The sequence below is a fragment of the Bos mutus genome, chromosome 3 (genome assembly GCF_027580195.1).
Source record: "Bos mutus isolate GX-2022 chromosome 3, NWIPB_WYAK_1.1, whole genome shotgun sequence".
NCBI lineage: Eukaryota > Metazoa > Chordata > Mammalia > Artiodactyla > Bovidae > Bos > Bos mutus.
Window position 1 is genome coordinate 48,469,073 of NC_091619.1, and position 20,125 is coordinate 48,489,197.

At 36.8% G+C, this 20,125-nt stretch overlaps 1 protein-coding gene across 2 annotated transcripts in view; it reads right to left on the reverse strand.

The window, feature by feature from the left end:
- FNBP1L (formin binding protein 1 like) overlaps window positions 1-20,125 on the reverse strand; it is a 119,079-nt gene that overhangs the window by 49,828 nt on the left and 49,126 nt on the right. For both annotated transcript variants that reach the window (XM_005894693.2, XM_005894694.2), the window contains exon 2: window positions 13,644-13,759. In XM_005894693.2, coding sequence (XP_005894755.1) covers window positions 13,644-13,759 — 116 coding nt within the window. The remainder of the gene's footprint in view (window positions 1-13,643; window positions 13,760-20,125) is intronic.

Consider the following 20,125-nt stretch of genomic DNA (forward strand, 5'->3'; position numbering starts at 1 on the left):
GAGTTGACTTATTGGAAAAGACCCTGATGCTAGGAAAGACTGAAGGCAGGAGAAGAGGATGACAGAGGATGAGATGGCTGGAAGGCATCACTGATTCGATGAACATGAGTTTGAGCAAACTCTGGGAGATAGTGTGGGACAGGGAAGCCTGGCATGCTGCAGTCCACGGGGTTGCAAAGGGTCAGACAGGACTGAGCAACTAACAAAAACAAGTTCCAATTGCTGTTTAACAGGTGATAAATACCATATCATTTGTAAAGGGTGAACAAATCATACTATCAGGTTGGTAGAAAGTAACTGCAGCTTCAGACCATGAATTTTAAATCATTATAACTAGCCTCAAACACTCAAACTGAGCTTCCCTGATAGCTCAATTGGTAAAGAATACATCTGCAATGCAGGATACCCCAGTTTAATTCCTGGGTCAGGAAGATCTGCTGGCGAAGGGTTAGGCTACCCACTCCAGTATTTTTGGGCTTCCTTTGTGGCAAAGAATCTGCCTGCAATGCAGGAGACCTGGGTTCGATCCCTGGGTTGGGAAGATTCCCTGGAGAAGGGAACGGCTACCCACTCCAGTATTCTGGCCTAGATAATTCTATGAACTGTTTAGTCCATGGGGTTGCAAAGAGTGGGACACGACTGATCGACTTTCTCTTTTTCAGGCTCAAACACATCTTTATTAATCAAAATAGGAGCCATTATAATCAACACATTTTTGCCAATGAGAAAGAAGTTTGTTTATTCCTGTAGCATAAAAATCCATGCATCAAGACTCAGTGAACTCTTGGAAAGCATTTTCTGCCTCCTTCTGGTTATGGAAGTGTTTTGCCTGCAAAAAGTGTTGAGATGCTTGAAGAAGTGGTAGTTGCTTTGCGAGAGGTCAGGTGAATATGGTGGATGAGGCAAAACTTCATAACCAAATTTGCTCAACTTTTTAAGAGCTGGTTCTCTGACATGCAGTCGGGCATTGTCGTGGAGAAGAACTGGGCCCATTCTACTGGGCCAGTTCTTCAATGCCGGCTGTAGGCGTTGCAGTTTTCAGTGCATCTCATCAATCTGCTGAGCATTCTTCTCAGATATAATGGTTCCACTAGGATTCAGAAAGTTGTAATGGATCAGAATGGCAGCAGACCACCAGTGACCATGACCTTTTTTTGAGCAAGTCTGGCTTTGGGAGGTGCTTTGGAGCTTCTTCTCGCTCCAACCTCGAGTTTGTCATTGCCAGTTGTCATAGAAAATCCACTTTGTTGCACATCACAATCCAAATGAGAAATGGATTGTTGTTGTTGCACAGAATAAGAGAAGATGACACTTCAAAACGATGATTTTTTTCATTTGTGGTCAGCTCATGAGGCATCTGGTTACTGAACTTTATCACTATTCCAATTTGCTTCAAATGCCAAACGACCATAGCATGGTCAACACTGAGTTCTTTCGCAACTTCTCATGTAGTTTTAAGAGGATCAGCTTTGATGATTGTTTTCAATCGGTCACTGTCAACTTCTGATGGCTGGCCATAGCACTCCTCATCTTAAAAGCTCTCATCTCCTTTGCCAAACTTCTTGAACTACCATTTTCCTGTATAAACGTTTGTTAGCAGTTCCTGGGCCAAATGTGCTGTTGATGTTGCAAATTGTCTCTACTGCTTTATAACCCATTTTGAACTCAAAAAAAAAATCTCTTGAATTTGCTTTTTGTCTAACATCATTTCCCTAATCTAAAATAAATATAAAACAGCAATAAGTCATTAGCAAAAAAACATAATGCAAGAAAAGTGTATTAAAGTGATATATAATACCAACATTTATTTAAGAATGTATTCTAGTATCAAATGGCAAAGTTCAACAATGTAAAACCGCAGTAACTTTTGTACCAACTTCGTATTTCTTCTGGCAAAAGGGTAGTATTAGATATCTGAGACTGACTAGGATCTTTTGTCTTAATTTCCCTCCCTCTAACAGTTATCATGCTTAAGAGTTGCCAGATTAACAAAGATGACCTTATTTGAGGGTCTCAGTTAAGTGATCCAGAGATGGAAAACGTTTTGTACCAGAACTTTGAGGCCAGAATGAGATTTGAATCTCTCAAACATAAAACTTAATTGGTGAGTATGTTTCTTGCCATGTGCAGCAAAAAAGTCAGTCTGCACTGAAAGAATAAAGCCAACACACAAAAAGAAGCCAAAAAGGGCAGGTGGATGGAGAAAAAGACAGGCAGGGAGAAAGGGAAAAAGGGAGGAAGGAAGGCTGGAAGGAGTATAGGAAGGTAGTAAGGAAGGAATCATCCAGAAAATAATAAGCACTGGTAAGGATGTAGAGAAATTAGAACCCTTGCATACTGGTAGGGATGCAAACTAGATCACCCACTGCAAAAAACAGTATGGTACTCCTCAAAAAATTAAACACAGAATTACTATATGATCTAGCAATTCCTCTTCTAGGTATACACACAAAGAATTAAAAGTAGGGAATCAGATATTTGGACACCATGCTCATAGAATCACTATTCACAATACCAAACAGGTGGAAAAAACCCAAATGCTTATCAACAGATAAATGGATAAAGAGAATGTGGTACTATCCATACAATGGAATAATATTCAATCTTAAAAAGGAAGGAAATTCTGATATACTTCCCAACACGGATAAACCCTTAAAACATTGTGCTAAGTGAAATAAACTGTGGGAAATTCTTAAAGAGATGGGAATACTAGACCACCTTACCTGCCTCCTGAGAAACCTGTATGCAGGTCAAGAAGCAACCTGGTTAGAACCAGACATGGAAGCACAGACTGGTTCAAAATCAGGAAAGGAGTATGTCAAGGCTGTATACGGTCACCCTACTTATTTAACTTCCACCCAGGGTACATCATTTGAAATGCCAGGCTGGATGAATCACAAGCTGGAATCAAGGCTGTTAGGAAAAATATCAACAACCTCAGCTATACAGATGACACCACTCTAATGGCAGAATGTGAAGAGGAACTAAAGAGCCTCTTAATGAAAGTGAAAGAGGAGAGTGAAAAAGCTGGCTTAAAACTCAACATTCAAAAAACTAAGATCATGGCATCTGGTCCCATCACTTCAAGGCAAATAGATAGGGAAAAAGTGGAAACAGTGACAGATTTTATTTTCTTGGGCTCCAGAATCACTGTGGATGGTGACCGCAGCCATGAAATTAAAAGACGCTTGCTCTTTGGAAGAAAGTTATGATAAGCCTAGAGAGCATATTAAAAAGCAGCAGAGACATCACTTTGCCAACAAAGGTCCGTACAAAGTTATGGTTTTTTCAGTAGTCATGTACAGATGTGAGACTTGGACCATAAAGAAGGCTGAGTGCCAAAGAACTGATGCTTTTGAACTGTGGTGCTAGAGAAGACTCTTGAGAGTTCCCTGGACATCAAGGAGACTAAACCAGTCAATCCTAAAGTAAAGCAACCCTGAATACTCATTAGAAGGACTGATGCTGAAGCTCAAATACTTTGGCCACCTGACACGAAGAGCCAACTCACTGGAAAAGACCCTGATGCTGGGAAAGACTGAGGGCGAAAGACTGATGCTGGGAGGAGACGGGGGTGACAGAGGATGAGATGACTGTATGTCATCATGTATGTCTCAATGGACATGAGTTTCAGCAAACTCCAAGAGATAGTGATGGATCTCTATCCATCTTTCCCTGGCGTGCTGCAGTCCATGAGGGAAGGAAGGGAAGTCTGGCATGCTGCAGTCCATGAGGTTGCAAGGAGATGTACACAATTTAGCAACTGAACAATAGAAGTGAAATAAACCCATCCCCCAAAGAACAAATACTGTATGATTTTACTTATACAGTACCTAGAGTAGTCAATTTCACAGAAACAGAAAGTGGAATTGCCAGGACCTAGAAGAAGGGGAAAATGGAGAGTTAATACACAGAGTTTCAGTTTCTCAAGATGATTAAGTTCTAAGGATTGATCACAGAAGGATGAATATACTTAACACAGCTGAAATATACACTTAGAAATGATTAAAACAGTAAATTTCACATTAGGTACAAGTGGTATTAGACAAATTCTGAATACTGCATTTGTTTTTTAAAGGACATGCTTCATTCTCAATATACCTCTACTGGTGGCAGATCGTAAAATAAATTAAGAATAAATAAGAGGACTTAAGAATTTATGCCTGGCATCTTTGTCAGGTTTTTATTAGGGTGATGGTGGCCTCACAGAATGAGTTTGGAAGTTTACCTTCCTCTGCAATTTTCTGGAAGAGTTTGAGTAGGATAGGTGTTAGCTCTTCTCTAAATTTTTGGTAGAATTCAGCTGTGAAGCTGTATGGACCTGGGCTTTTGTTTGCTGGAAGATTTCTGATTACATTTTCAATTTCCATGCTTGTGATGGGTCTGTTACAGATTTTCTATTTCTTCCTGGTTCAGTTTTGAAAAGTTGTACTTTTCTAAGAATTTGTCCATTTCTTCCACGTTGTCCATTTTATTGGCATATAATTGTTGATACTAGTCTCTTATGATCCTTTGTATTTCTGTGTTGTCTGTTGTGATCTCTCCATTTTCATTTCTAATTTTATTGATTTGATTTTTGTCCCTTTGTTTCTTGATGAGTCTAGTTCATGGTTTGTCAATTTTATTTATCCTTTCAAATAACCAGCTTTTGGCTTTGTTGATTTTTGCTATGGTCTCTTCTGTTTCTTTTGCATTTATTTCTACCCTAATTTTTAAGATTTCTTTCCTTCCACTAACCCTGGGGTTCTTCATTTCTTCCTTTTCTAGTTGCTTTAGGTGTAGAGTTAGGTTATTTATTTGACTTTTTTCTTGTTTCTTGAGGTATGCCTGTATTGCTATGAACTTTCCCCTTAGCACTGCTTTTACAGTGTCCCACAGGTTTTGGGTTGTTGTGTTTTCATTTTCATTCATTTCTATGGATATTTTGATTTCTTTTTTGATTTCTTCTGTGATTTGTTGGTTATTCAGCAGCGTGTTATTCAGCCTCCATATGCTGGAATTTTTAATAGTTTTTCTCCTGTAATTGAGATCTAATCTTACTGCATTGTGGTCAGAAAAGATGCTTGAAATGATTTCAATTTTTTTTATCACTGATGAACATAGATGCAAAAATCCTTAACAAAATTCTAGCAATCAGAATCCAACAACACATTAAAAAGATCATACACCATGACCAAGTGAGCTTTATCCCAGGGATGCAAGGATTCTTCAATAGCCGCAAATCAATCAATGTAATACACCACATTAACAAACTGAAAAATAAAAGCCATATGATTATCTCGATAGATGCAGAGAAAGCCTTTGACAAAATTCAACATCCATTTATGATAAAAACTCTTCAGAAAGCAGGAATAGAAGGAACATACCTCAACATAATAAAAGCTATATATGACAAACCCACAGCAAACATTATCCTCAATGGTGAAAAATTGAAAGCATTCCCTCTAAAGTCAGGAATAAGACAAGGGTGCCCACTTTCACCATTACTATTCAACATAGTTTTGGAAGTTTTGGCCACAGCAATCAGAGCAGAAAAAGAAATAAAAGGAATCCAAATTGGAAAAGAAAAAGTAAAACTCTCACTGTTTGCAGATGACATGATCCTCTACATAGAAAACCCTAAAGACTCCACCAGAAAACTACTAGAGCTAAGCAATGAATATAGTAAAGTTGCAGGATATAAAATCAACACACAGAAATCCCCTGCATTCCTATACACTAATTATGAGAAAATAGAAAGAGAAATTAAGGAAACAATTCCATTCACCATTGTGACAAAAAGAATAAAATACTTGGGAATATATCTACCTAAAGAAACTAAAGACCTATTTATAGAAAACTATAAAACAGTGGTGAAAGAAATTAAAGAGGACACTAATAGAGGGAGAAATATACCATGTTCATGGATTGGAAGAATCAATATAGTGAAAATGAGTATACTACCCAAAGCAATCTATAGATTCAATGCAATCCCTATCAAGCTACCAATGGTATTTTTCACAGAGCTAGAACAAATAATTTCACAGTTTGTATGAAAATACAGAAAACCTCGAATAGCCAAAGCAATCTTGAGAAAGAAGAATGGAACTGGGGGAATCAACCTGCCTGACTTCAGGCTCTACTACAAGGCCACAGTCATCAAGACAGTATGGTACTGGCACAAAGACAGAAATATATATCAATGGAACAAGTAGAAAGCCCAGAGATAAATGCACGCACCTATGGACACCTTATCTTTGACAAAGGAGGCAAGAATATAGAATGGATTAAAGACAATCTCTTTAACAAGTGGTGCTGGGAAAATTGGTCAACCACTTGTAAAAGAATGAAACTAGAACACTTTCTAACACCATACACAAAAATAAACTCAAAATGGATTAAAGATCTAAACGTAAGACCAGAAACTATAAAACTCCTAGAGGAGAACATAGGCAAAATAGTCTCCTGACATAAATCACAGCAGGATCCTCTATGACCCACCTCCCAGAATACTGGAAATAAAAGCAAAATAAACAAATGAGACCTAATTAAAATTAAAAGCTTCTGCACAACAAAGGAAACTATAAGCAAGGTGAAAAGACAGCCTTCGGAATGGGAGAAAATAATAGCAAATGAAGCAACTGACAAACAACTAATCTCAAAAATATACAAGCAACTCCTGCAGCTCAATTCCAGAAAAATAAACGACCCAATCAAAAAATGGGCCAAAGAACTAAATAGACATTTCTCCACAAAAGACATACAGATGGCTAACAAACACATGAAAAGATGCTCAACATCACTCATTATCAGAGAAATGCAAATCAAAACCACAATGAGGTATTATTTCATGCCAGTCAGAATGGCTGCTATCCAAAAGTCTACAAGCAATAAATGCTGGAGAGGCTGTGAAGAAAAGGGAACCCTCTTACACTGTTGGTGGGAATGCAAACTAGTACAGCCACTACAGAGAAGAGCATGGAGATTCCTTAAAAAACTGGAAATAGAACTGCATTATGATCCAGCAATCTCACTGCTGGGCATACACACTGAGGAAACCAGAACTGAAAGAGACACATGTACCCCAATGTTCACTGCAGCACTGTTTATAATAGCCAGGACATGGAAGCAACCTAGATGTCCATCAACAGATGAATAGATAGGAAAGCTGTGGTACATACACACAATTGAGTATTACTCAGCCATTAAAAAGAATACATTTGAATCAGTTCTAATGAGGTGGATGAAACTGGAGCCTATTATACAGAGTGAAGTAAGCCAAAAAGAAAAACACCAATACTATACTACACCAATACTACATATATATACTAACGCATATATATGGAATTTAGAAAGATGGTAACGATAACCCTGTATGTGAGAGAGCAAAAGAGACACAGATGTATAGAAGAGTCTTTTGGACTCTGTGGGAGAGGGCAAGGGTGGGATGATTTGGGAGAATGGCATTGAAACATGTATAATATCATATAAGAAACGAATCGCCAGTCCAGGTTCGATGCAGGATTCAGGATGCTTGGGGCTAGTGCACTGGGATGACCCAGAGGGATGGTACGGGAGGGAGGTGGGAGTAGGGTTTAGGATGGGGAACACGTGTATGCCTGTGGTGGGTTTATGTTGATGTATGGCAAAACCAATACAATATTGTAAAGTAATTAGCCTCCAATTAAAATAAATAAATTTAAATTTAAAGAAAGAATTTACGCCTGAAGGCCCTAGGAGAAGAAATTCAAGCAAGTTTCAATGGATATTAAAGTGAACAAAGTATCTTATTTCTTAAAAATGCCAGTTCCTACTTTTGCTTTATCTTTACCATGTCAAGGATACACAGTTCGTAAGATGTGAATGGGGCTCTGTATTCTGTATCTATATTATCAGCTTCATACTCTATACTCAAAGAACATATTCAACAATTCATTACTATTTAGGATGCAATAGGCATAACAATGTGATTTCTAGGCAACTGCAAATCTTTCAGAAGAGTATTTTCTGGTATGTTGAAGACAGAAAAGAGAAAAATTATTTTATTTGCTCAATTTAGACCGAGGAAGGAACAGATTGCCCCATATTTAAGTATTACACTTTTCAGAGAAATTTTCTTCTGCAAGTTGATAACTTGTTTTCCCTCTAAATATTAGATTCTTGAAGAACTATACAACATAGTCCTAGATTCAAATAAACAGCTTAATTTATCTGATGTGACCATATTTTAAACATTAGGATGATAAAATAAACATTATATCTCATTTTAGACACTGCCACACAATTCAAATGGCTACAAATAACTTAGAAATAAAAATATTAAAGGTATTATGAAAAAGCTAAGAGATTAACTAAGTGATCTATACAGCCAACATCATTAACAACCTTCTTATTCTTTATAGTTGTTTAAAGAAGATCTTTAAATCCTTTTCATTGGAAAGTTCACTATCAAAATGTTTAACACAACTGGTTTGAACTTATTTTCTTTTTTAAAAATATTATTTGGTTGCACCTGGTCTTAGTTGTGGTGCATGCAGGCCCTTCGTTGTCACATGTAGGGTCTTTTAATTGACACATGTGGGGTCTTTTAGTTGTAGCATGTGAGATTTAGTTCCCTGACCAGGGATCAAACCCACATCCTCTGCATTGGGAGTGCTGAGTCTTAGCCACTGGCCCACCAAGGAAGTCTCTATTTTCTTTCTTAAGAGCTTTATGCTTTATTTATTAGGTTTGGCTTCATCATTTAACAAAACATTTAATACAAAAATCAGGAATAGACTGTAATTCTTGTTAAGGTGATGAGCCTTTCTGTTGTACAGCAGAAACTAACACAACATTGTAAAGCAATTATCCTCTAAAAAAAAAAACAAAACACTCAGGGAAGTCAAAAGCGTCAAAAGTTAAACAATGGCCGACCAAAAACAAACAGTAGTCTCTACTTTCCATAGGTCAGCACAAAAGATGAGCTCCCTAGGTTCTTCTGTTACTAAACAGAAACACAGAAAGAGAAAATTCTGATAACGAAGTATGAGAAAATAAAAACTAAATAGAAAATAGAAACTGGTTTTATTTACATTGTTCTATATCTAAGCCTATCCTAAATATTGGGGACAGCTCTTAGTAGAGCAATCTCTTCACACTGATGTATAATATATGACATAAACTCAAGTATGGATAGAAAGCAGCACATGGTTCAAAGGTCAGCATATTGAGATCCTAATTTCTAAACTAAACTGAAACACAGATCATTCAATCATTCATGCATTCAACTTATAGTCACTCAGCTCTAGAGGTACCAGTTATGTCGCCATGGTTGTCAAGGTATAGAAACAGAAATAAGATCCAAGAAATCTGGAGAGATTTCTGTTCTGGTTAAGGTAAGAGTAATTTTTAGTCATCCAATCTATTTTTCTTTCAGTACCACACTGTCACATTTGAGCCAAAAGGAATGATCTGGGGTGAAATAGAGAAATATAATTTCATACAGCAATCTCTATGATAGAACTTACTGCTGTAATTATTTTTACTACACAAAAATAATACATACCATTATGCACAGAGTTTTTCACATAAGAAAATTTAGTCAATCTCTGTCATACATATACAATAGCATAAATTTATTAGAGTAACTTCTACTTTTTATGTCTACAAACAAAGGAAAGTTCTACCAAGTGATTCATAGTCACCACTTATTATCCATCAAAATGGACATGGTTGGACTGTTTATAACTATGTCTCCAAACATAATTAGATGCTTTATTTTTTATTTATTCTCATCCTCAAATCACTACCAAAAGTGAATACCAAAACTTAAATAAAGTGAAACCAAAGCCATCAAAACAGACAAATAGAAGACAGAAGAAAATAAACGAGGGAGCGCCAAAATCATGTGAAAATTTATGCAAATAAATAGTATATTTACAAAAGTATATTGCAAAATTTAATCCTGCAGTATATTTAAAATATTTAACATTCTGAATACAGTTATTATTTAGGAGGAAAAAAGAGTTCTTCTCACTATGAAAAGAAGTTGTCCTCCTCCGCCATAGCAAAACAGGAGGGAGTCAACCAAAAGAATTTTTCTCATTAAAGAAAAGGAAATAAACAAGGCACACTTCTTCCCTTTGGACAAAACAGACACTATAAAAAGCAGCTGATAATTCAATTATTTACTAAGTATTCATCCAAAGCAGCAAATATCAATGTGGACAAAGGAAAGGGAGTTGTGGTTTTCAAGTTACACAAGCCTCCTCCCAACTCTTCTTTATTGGAATTCCTCAACACCTTCCAATAATCCTGTTCTTGTTGAGAATCACTGCAAGTGAAAACCACTGTTAGGATGAACATGTACTAAATTTCTTTAGTCTGCTGGGACAGAAAAAAGATGCAAATCACTGAACTAGAGCATCTATTTTCTCACTACAAAAGTATATTTTCATACCATGTAATCACGGGTTCTAACCACTCCTGCTCCAAAGAAGTGCTGTCAAAATCTCTCTTTGCAAGTAAGTGAAAATTATAACTGTTATTATCAGTCACAAAATAGAAGGGCAGACAAGTCTGCTGTTTGATTACAGTCTTTTACTCTGTTAAAATCTTGGCCACCCTGAAACCCTTGAGACCCAAGTTATTCTGGACAACTAAATACAGCATACTGCTGATAGCTTACCTTATAAATTACCAATTTTTCTTTTAAAATTTGTGGTGATATTCTTTGAAATATATCATCTTCTTTGCTTAAGATTACATAATCACTAGAAAAACTTCAATAATTTAAAAGTACAAGTAATAAGTATAAGTTCTGTCCCTTCCCACCCCCTACTCTCGTTCCCCAGGGGTAACCATGGTCAAACAATTTGGGGTATCCCATTTAGATCTCTTCAGAATACACACAAATTAAAAAAAAAAAAAAAAGAATACACACAAATTTTATACATAGCTATATACTCAGCCTCAAGTAAGCAAGGACATCTTGCTGTACCTTCAGTTCTACAGCTTGCTTTTCACACTGACAGACTGAACACCCTTTTAAGTTTAAATATGCTGCTATATCTGACTTGTTTAAATTGTATACTCCTCAGTATTTTTCATCATTTCCTTACTGACAGGAAGGAATGTTTAAGCTGGAAACATTTTATCTTGTTTTTTGCAATATTTTAATCTTTGTTGTCACTTCACACTGTAATCACATCTCTGTATTATTGTCTGTAGCATTTGTTCTCTTCACTTTTACTGGCATACTTAAAAACCAGAAAACAATGTGCTAGAGTTGAGATCAAATTAAAAATTAAATGAGGGAAATTTTTCATTGTTCACACATGAACACATTCTTTTTACTGCTATTTTAACTTTTCAGAGGTCCTTTAATGCTTCCAGATTCTTGCACAGTAAAGTTCCCAAGTCAAAACTTTTGGGCAGATAAAATATCATCACAATTATTAATATACTTGTAGCTTCCTTGGTTATATTTCCATATGGAAATTACTTTTTTTAAAAAAACATAGGATGCAAATGGATCAAGAAATTAGCATGATGCTACAATTTTAATACATGTCAAAACAGTAGTATGTATATCATTATAAGTAACCTATTCATCATACTAGTCTATCTCATGGCCACAACCAGTCAGCTCCTTGAATAAACTGCTATAAATGGTGGGCATATGTAGTTTATCACTCAAAATCTCCCTTCCTCCTGTGATCCACTACCTTATATTTCTTTTGGGCAATTAATTAGCTATAAATCAATCTAACATTCTCACTTCAGTGAACTGTTCAGGATAAGCATATAATCTAACCAGGGTCAGCAAAAGGAGACTTTTGCTGTGATTTCTGGAGAAGAGAAGCTGATACAGGCTTGCACTCTGCTCTCCTTCCATCTCCTCCCTCTCCTTTCTTTCACTTTCTTCCTTCCCCCTTTCCCTTCCTATCTCCTCCCCTCAAATGCACAACAAATATCATCATTCTTCCCCAGGATGTGGGAGTATGAAGATATGCAATCTAGGGCTACCGGGTAAAAAGGATGGTATTGAATAAAACAAGTATAAAGGCAACAATGGGAAGAAGAGCCAAGAAACAGGAGCCTGAACACATCTGACCCACAGATCAAATTATGTTTGGACCCTTACTCATGTGTGCCTTGTGGGCTGGATTTTTCTGTCACTATAAAACATAAAGAATCCTAACCCCTTTACCTAGAACCTTACACTGTTTTCTAGTCTTCAGGCTTCAAACACGATTTTTATTGAGTAAGTTGCAGCAAAACTAGTTATCAGGTTGTGGTCCAACAATGATTTTCTGCTTGAATAAAATCTTAAGTTCCATTTGTTTTAAGATTAAAATTTTCCCTTTAAAATTTTTACCTCCCAACACATTTTCCAGAATCTTTTATCAGTAATATACATCTACTTTTTGACAGAAAGAAACACAGCTCATCACACTCACTTTGTAAGTCTTAGAAACTATGAAGAAATGAGAAACTGGAGAAATCAATGTTTTGGAAAGATTACTAACGCAAAAAGTTCAGGGGAAAAAACTGTAAAGCACAAAATTATTAATATTACCAAGTTATTTCTTTTTCCAGGAATTTTGCTTCTTGATTGTATAATTTTAAGTATCTTTCTGGAATGAAAGATGCTCATGATCTAGCCAGCCAATATTCCTTGTGATACTAGGCAATGATTTAATTAAACCAGTCACTAAAACAAACCAATTACCTAAAAGTCTACAAGCAATAAATGCTGGAGAGGGTGTGGAGAAAAGGGAACCCTCTTACACTGTTGGTGGGAATGCAAACTAGTACAGCCACTATGGAGAACAGTGTGGAGATTCCTTAAAAAACTGGAAATAGAACTGCCCTATGATCCAGCAATCCCACTGCTGGGCATACACACCGAGGAAACAAGAATTGAAAGAGACATATGTACCCCAATGTTCATCGCAGCACTGTTTATAATAGCCAGGACATGGAAGCAACCTAGATGTCCATCAGCAGATGAATGGATAAGAAAGCTATGGTACATATACACAATGGAGTATTACTCAGCCATTAAAAAGAATACATTTGAACCAGTTCTAATGAGGTGGATGAAACTGGAGCCTATTATACAGAGTGAAGTAAGCCAGAAAGAAAAACACCAATACAGTATACTAACGCATATATATGGAATTTAGAAAGATGGTAACAATAACCCTGTATACGAGACAGCAAAAGAGACATAGATGTATAGAACAGTCTTTTGGACTCTGTGGGAGAGGGCAAGGGTGGGATGATTTGGGAGAATGGCATTGAAATACGTATAATATCATATATGAAACGAGTTGCCAGTCCAGGTTCGATGCAGGATACAGGATGCTTGGGGCTGGTGCACTGGGACGACCCAGAGGATGGTATGGTGAGGGAGGAGGGAGGAGGGTTCAGGATGGGGAACACATGTATACCTGTGGCGGATTCATTTCGATATTTGGCAAAACCAATACAATATTGTAAAGTTTAAAAATAAAATAAAATTTAAAAATAAATAAATAAAACAAACCAGTTACCTAATTCAATCTAATTCTGATGAAAAACACAGATTTCAACCCCTAGTGTATCACATTTATCTAAAGCTAACTATTTAAACATGTAATTTCATTTCTGAAAACTGAAAAAAATATATAACTTACCTCAATTGTTTCGCATAGTTCTGTTCAATTTCTATCCTCTCTTTAACAAATTTGGCATATCTTTCCAAGAAGTCAATTCCCCATTGTGTATGCTTGTCTAAGCTGTCGAACTGATCCTAGAAAAGGAAGATAAAACCACACTGAAAAGGCTGAAATTTTATCCACAAATATTTTAACCAGTTTCTGATATTTGTCCAGGTAATCATGTATGAAAAGAAAAACTCAGGCTCTTCTTTCTGCTGGTCACCACCAATCTCATCCTTTAAGACTCAGACAGAAATATGTTCTTCAGCATAAATCATGCTATTTTTATGCCTAAATATCTTTACACATGTGGTTCCCCCTGGTGCAAGCAACACCCTCCACAGATCATCTCTTTGCAATTAACTCTTACTCCTTCCTTGAGATCCAGTTCAGACAGAAAATGCCCCTAAAATTTCAGACTGAGCTAAATGGTCTTTCTCTGGCTCCCCAAAGCTCCCTACAGATTACTATCTTATTCATTTGCAACACTATGTTGAGGACAGGAGCCACGTATTATTCTACTCTGAACTCCTAAGGTACAAGCACTATTCCCAGCACCACAGCAGACTCTCAGTGAAGAAGTGTTTGAACAGAATCAAATAAACCTGGGTTCAAAATCTGGGCTCTGCATTTATAGTACATTTTGACCTTGGGCAAGTTACCAAGGCACTTTATACTTTTTCCATAAAATGGGAGTCCATCAACTTCTCAACAGGACTATGGTCATTCATAAGTGTTACACAGTACAGGAAACAAGATATTAACACATAAAAATCACTGTTCTGCAAGGCTCTTCCAGTCTTCAAAAGATATTCCCATCTACCTGCTGCCTGAAAAAGCATCATTTTCTATTCTTCAAGAATAATTTTCAAATTGGCTAATAACTTGGTGCTCTTTACATCTCCCATATTCAAGATATTCAGAGATCAAAATGCTAAATATCGATATTCAATATTCAGAACATTCAGGTATCACTCCTTTCTATATCTCTAGTTGTTTTATCTTTCCAAATCACCCATGGTTTAATCACATGTTATTTACAAATAAATCATTTCAAAATATCTGCCTTTTTTTTTCCCCTACTAAAAAAAAAAAAATGTTTTTTGACCACATCAAGTGGCATGAGGGATCTTAGTTCCCTGACCAGGAATCAAACCCACACCCCTGAAGCATGGAGTCTTAATCACTGGACCACCACGGAAGTCCCTTCTTTCCCTACTTTAAATCATTATAAAATCCTATTTATAAAAGTAAAGTCTAACTAAACAGCAGAGACAGAATTCACTCAGCTTTCATAGTCTGGTATTACTACTCTAATTCTATTCCTTCATGCGCTTTTCCCTTGTTATTTGGCTACCAAAGAAGATTTGAAAACAGCAAGAGAATGCATTGCTCAGTAAATTTAATTGGTATGTTAGTTAATATTTCCCACTATAAACGTGAATTCTATTTCAAATTGAAAAACTCCCAATAACAACAAAACATTTCAGAAAAAGAAAAGTCCAAGCTAAAAACAATTACCCTTCATTTTCCAAAGTGCTTTAAGGCTTCTTCCCATCATCCTCTTCATCAAATTTTACATTAAACTTCCTTATCTTCTAGATGACATCTCCAAAAATGTTTTATTATATACCCCAATCAGTAAAATTTCTGAATATTCCTGTATGTATATTACCTATAATACTATGTTATTGTATTACATAATTATGAAACCCACAAAAAGAGAAATTTTAAAAAGAAACAAAAATGAAATAAACATTTTTTTAACCTGTTTATTACTCACAATGTTTACTGAGCACTTGCCATGTGCCAAGTTCCTTGGGGACAAAGAGGAACACTCAGCCCCAGCCCTGCCCTCCATGAGCATACAGTCCAGCCAGCCAGCAGGTAGGGCAGCTCACCTTGCTGGGGGCTCACCCTCCTGTCTTAACAGTGACTTTGTCAGTGATGCCCACAGCTTCCACACAACCTGCCATGGGAGTCAGTGCCTAGGTCACAATGGGTTTATGTAGCATAGCTCAACTTAATGATCCCCCCATTAGCTCTATTCTCTTGTCCCTAGTGGAAATAAGCATTATTTCAAATAGTTCTTTTTTTACTTCTTTAATGAAAAAGCAAAAGCCTTGGGGCCATAACTTATCAATATGAAACAACAATTTTAATAAAAGCAATGAATTCGACATGCTTAATTATTTCTAAAATCTTGGTTTAATATTTAATGGCAAAGCAATCTGAATGCCTAGGTTATAAACTGAAACATTTAGACTAAATTTAGTTGCTGTCACAGCTGGGGAAATAAATGACACCTCACAAAGATATGAAAAGATCTAAATGGAAAAAGTCAACTGTTGACTATACCTTCGAATTCCATTTTATGCAAAAATGTGGTTAAATGTCAGTGTTATTTTAACAAACTAATCAGAAAATACTCTAAATTTTTAACAAAGAGTTTCAAACTCCACTGAAAATGACTGTAATATGATTTTGTGTCAATTTAGCTGAGCAACAGTGCCCAGATAATTCAGTCAAATATTATCCTGGATGTTTCTGTGAAGGTATTTTTGGATAAAATATTAATATGTAAATTGCTTAGTTTGGAATATGTAAAGCACAATACCCTTCATAATATGGGTGGGCTTCATTCAATCAGTAGAAGGACTTAATAGAACAAAAACTGACCTTCCTTCAAAAAGAAATGATGCCAGTAGGCTTTCAAGCAGACTGCAAGCAGACTGCCTTTGGGCTAGAACTGCAACTCTTCCCTGGCCCTACCTTGCAGTTTGGACTTGCCAAACCTCCAAACTCATGTGACCCAACTCCTTATAAATAAATCTCCCTCTTTCCCTCCCCAACACACACATCTCTTCCTTCACACTGACTTTAAAACAAGCAATAAATTTATTTTCGAAATGTTTTCCAAGTGTGGATATAGTCCAAGATACGATAGTTGTAGGTGACACATATCACTTTCAGCAACAAAATTCTATAATGATGCATTTCCAAACATTCATCATCAAAATGTTTTTTCCATAGCTTAAGTTTCTTTGGAAAAGCAGCCATTCATTCACTATTAAATTTTCCCTTTTGTCTTAAAGAAACATTATATTTCCTTAAAAATACATGCTAGGAAAGCATATTGATAACAGCCAGTTATTAAAGGTAAACAAATTAAAAACAACAGGAGAAAAACAGCAAACCTGAGTGAAACAAAGCTTTTCAACAGTCCCACCCCATTGTATTTGGAAATACTGTAAAAAGTCTATCAACTATATTTCAAAGATATTATTTTTATAAAATTAATCAAAGTAAACATATACTGTAATATTCTGCAGACTTCTCACTTTAATTTCCTTTACTTACCTAGAAATGAAGTGAATAAATTACAACCATATCTCAATATTCTTTCTAAAGGAAATTATTACTACAGTGCTTTATCAGGGGTTATTACACAGTTTTTTCATAAAACACTGTTCTTCCTGTTGAGAGTAATCTTCACATCTTTCCTTTTTGTTGTTAATAGCCAAGTCGTGTCCAACTCTTTGTAACCTCATGGACTGCAGCATGCCAGGCCTCTCTGTCCCTCACCATCTCAGAGTTTGCCCAAGTTCATATCCACTGAATAGGTGATGCCATCCAACCATCTCATTCTCTGTTGCCCTCTTCTTTGGTCCTCAATCCTTCCCAGCATCAAGGTCTTTTCCAGTGTCAGCTGTTCGCATCAGATGGCCAAAGTATTGGAACTTCAACTTCAGCATCAGTCCTTCTAATGAATACTCCGGGTTGATTTCCTTTAGGATTGACTGGTTTGATCTCCTTGCAGCCCAAGAGTCTCTCAAGAGTATTCTATAGCACCATAGCTCAAAAGCATCAATTCTTTGGCACTTTGCCTTCTTTATGGTCCAACTTGCACATCCATACATAACTAATGGAAAGACCACAGCCGTGATAATACGAACCTTTGTCATCAAAGTGATGTTTTTGCTTTTTAATACACAGTTTAGGTTTGTCATAGCTTTCCTGCCAAGAAACAGTGATCTTCTAATTTCATGGCTGCAGTCACCATCCACAGAGATTTTAGAGCCCAAGAAGAGGAAATCATCACTGCTTCCACCTTTTCCCCTTCTATCTGTCATGAAGTGCCAGGACCAGATGCCATGATCTTAGTTTTTTAATACTGAGTTTTAAGCCAGTTTTCACCCTCATCAAGAGATTCTTTAGTTCCTCTTTGCTTTCTGCCATTAGAATGCTATCTATTATCTGCATATCTGAGGTTGTTTATATTTCTCCCAGCAATCTTGATTCCAGGTTGTAACTCATCCAGCTCAGCATTTCGTATGATGCACTCTGCATATAAGTTAAATAAACAGGGTAACAGTATACAGCCCTGTACTCCTTTCTCAATTTTGAACCAGTTGCTCCATGTAAGGTCATAACTGTTGCTTCTTGACCTGTATACAGGTTTCTTAAGAGACAGGTAAGATGGTCTGATATCTCCATCTCTCTAATAAAAGAGTTTTCCACAGTTTGTTATGATCCACACAAAGTTTTTAGGGTAGTCAATGAAACAGAAGTAGATGTTTTTCTGGAATTCCCTTGCTTTATCTATGATCCAGTGAATGCTATCAAGTTGATCTTGGTTCCTCTGCCTTTTCTAAACCCAGCTTGTACATCTGGAAGTTCTTGGTTCACATACTGCTGAAGCCTAGCTTGAACGATTTTGAGTATAACCTTATTAGCATGGGAAATGAGTGCAATTGTCTGATAGTTTGAACATTCTTTAATACTGCCCTTCTTCAGAACTGAGATGAAGACTGACCTTTTCCAGTCCTGTGGCCACTGCTAGATTTTCCAAATTTGCTGACATATGGAGTGCAACACTTTAATAGCATCATCTTTTAGGATTTTAAATAGTTCTGTTGGAATTCCATCATTTTTCACTAGCTTTATTGGCAGCAGTGCTTCCTGAGGTCCACTTGACTTCACACGCCAGGATGTCTGGCTCTAGGTGAGTGACCACACCATCGTGGTTATCCGCGTCATTAAGACCTTTTTTGTATAGTTCTTCTGTGTATTCTTGCCATCTCCTCTTGATCTCTTCTGTTTCTATTAGGTCTTTACTGTTTCTGTCCTTTATTTTACCCATCTTTCCATAAAATGTTCCTTTGATATCTCAAATTTGCTTGACGAGATCTCTAGTCTTTCCCATTCTGTTGTTTTCCTCTATTTATTTTTGAATTGTTTATTGAAGAAGGCCTTGTTGTCTTTCCTTGGTATTCTTTGGAACTCTGCATTCAGTTGGGTATACCTTTCCCTTTCATCCTGTTTTCTGCTTCTCTTCTTTCCTCACCTATTTGTAAAGCCTCCTCATACAATCACTTTGCCTGCTTGCACTTCATTTCCTTTGGGACGGTTTTGGTCAATGCCTCCTGTACAATATCACGAACCTGTCTATAGTTCTTAAGACACTCTACCAGATCTAATCCCTTGATTAGATCTGGTAAATTCTTCACCTCCACTGTATAATCATAGGGGGTTTGATTTAGGTCATATCTGACTGGCCTAGTGGTTTTCCCCACTTTCTTTAGTGTACGCCTGAATTTTGCTATAAGAAGCTGATTATCTAAGCCACAGTCAGTTCCAGGTCTTGTTTTTGCCGACTGTATAGAGCTTCTCCATCTTCAGCTGCAAAGAATGTAATCAATCTGATTCTGGTATTGACCATTTGGTGATGTCATGTGCAAAGTCATCTCTTGTGTTGTTGAAAAAGGGTGTTTGCTATGACTAGTGCGTTTTCTTGGCAGAATTCTGTTAGCTTTTGCCCTGCTTCATTTGTACTCCAAGGCCAAACTTGCCTGTTACTCCAGGTGTCTCTTGATTTCCTACTTTTGCATTCCAATCCCCTATGATAAAAAGGACATCTTTTTTTGGTGTTAGTCTTCACAGAACTGATCAACTTCAGCTTCTTTGGCATCGGTGGTTGGGGCATATACTTGGATTACTATGATGTTGAACGGACATGGTCAAGCAGGAGATGGCAAGAGTAAACATTAACATCTTAGGAATCAGTGAACTAAAATGGACGGGAATGGGCGAATTTAATTCAGATGACCATTACACCTACTACTATGGGCAAGAATCCCGGAAAAGAAAGGAGGTAGCCCTCATAATCAACAAGAGAGTCCAAAATACATTACGTGGGTGCAACGTCAAAAATGACAGAATGATCTCAGTTCGTTTCCAAGGCAAACCATTCAACATCATACTTTCAGGAGTACAACAAAGTAACTCAGTTATACATATACATGTATTATTTTTCAAATTCTTTTTCCAAAAGAATTGATGCTTTTGAACTGTGGTATTGAAGAAGACTCTTGAGAGTCTCTTGGACTGCACAAAGAGCAAACCAGTCAGTCCTAAAGGAAATCAGTCCTGAATAGTCATAGGAAGGACTGATGCTG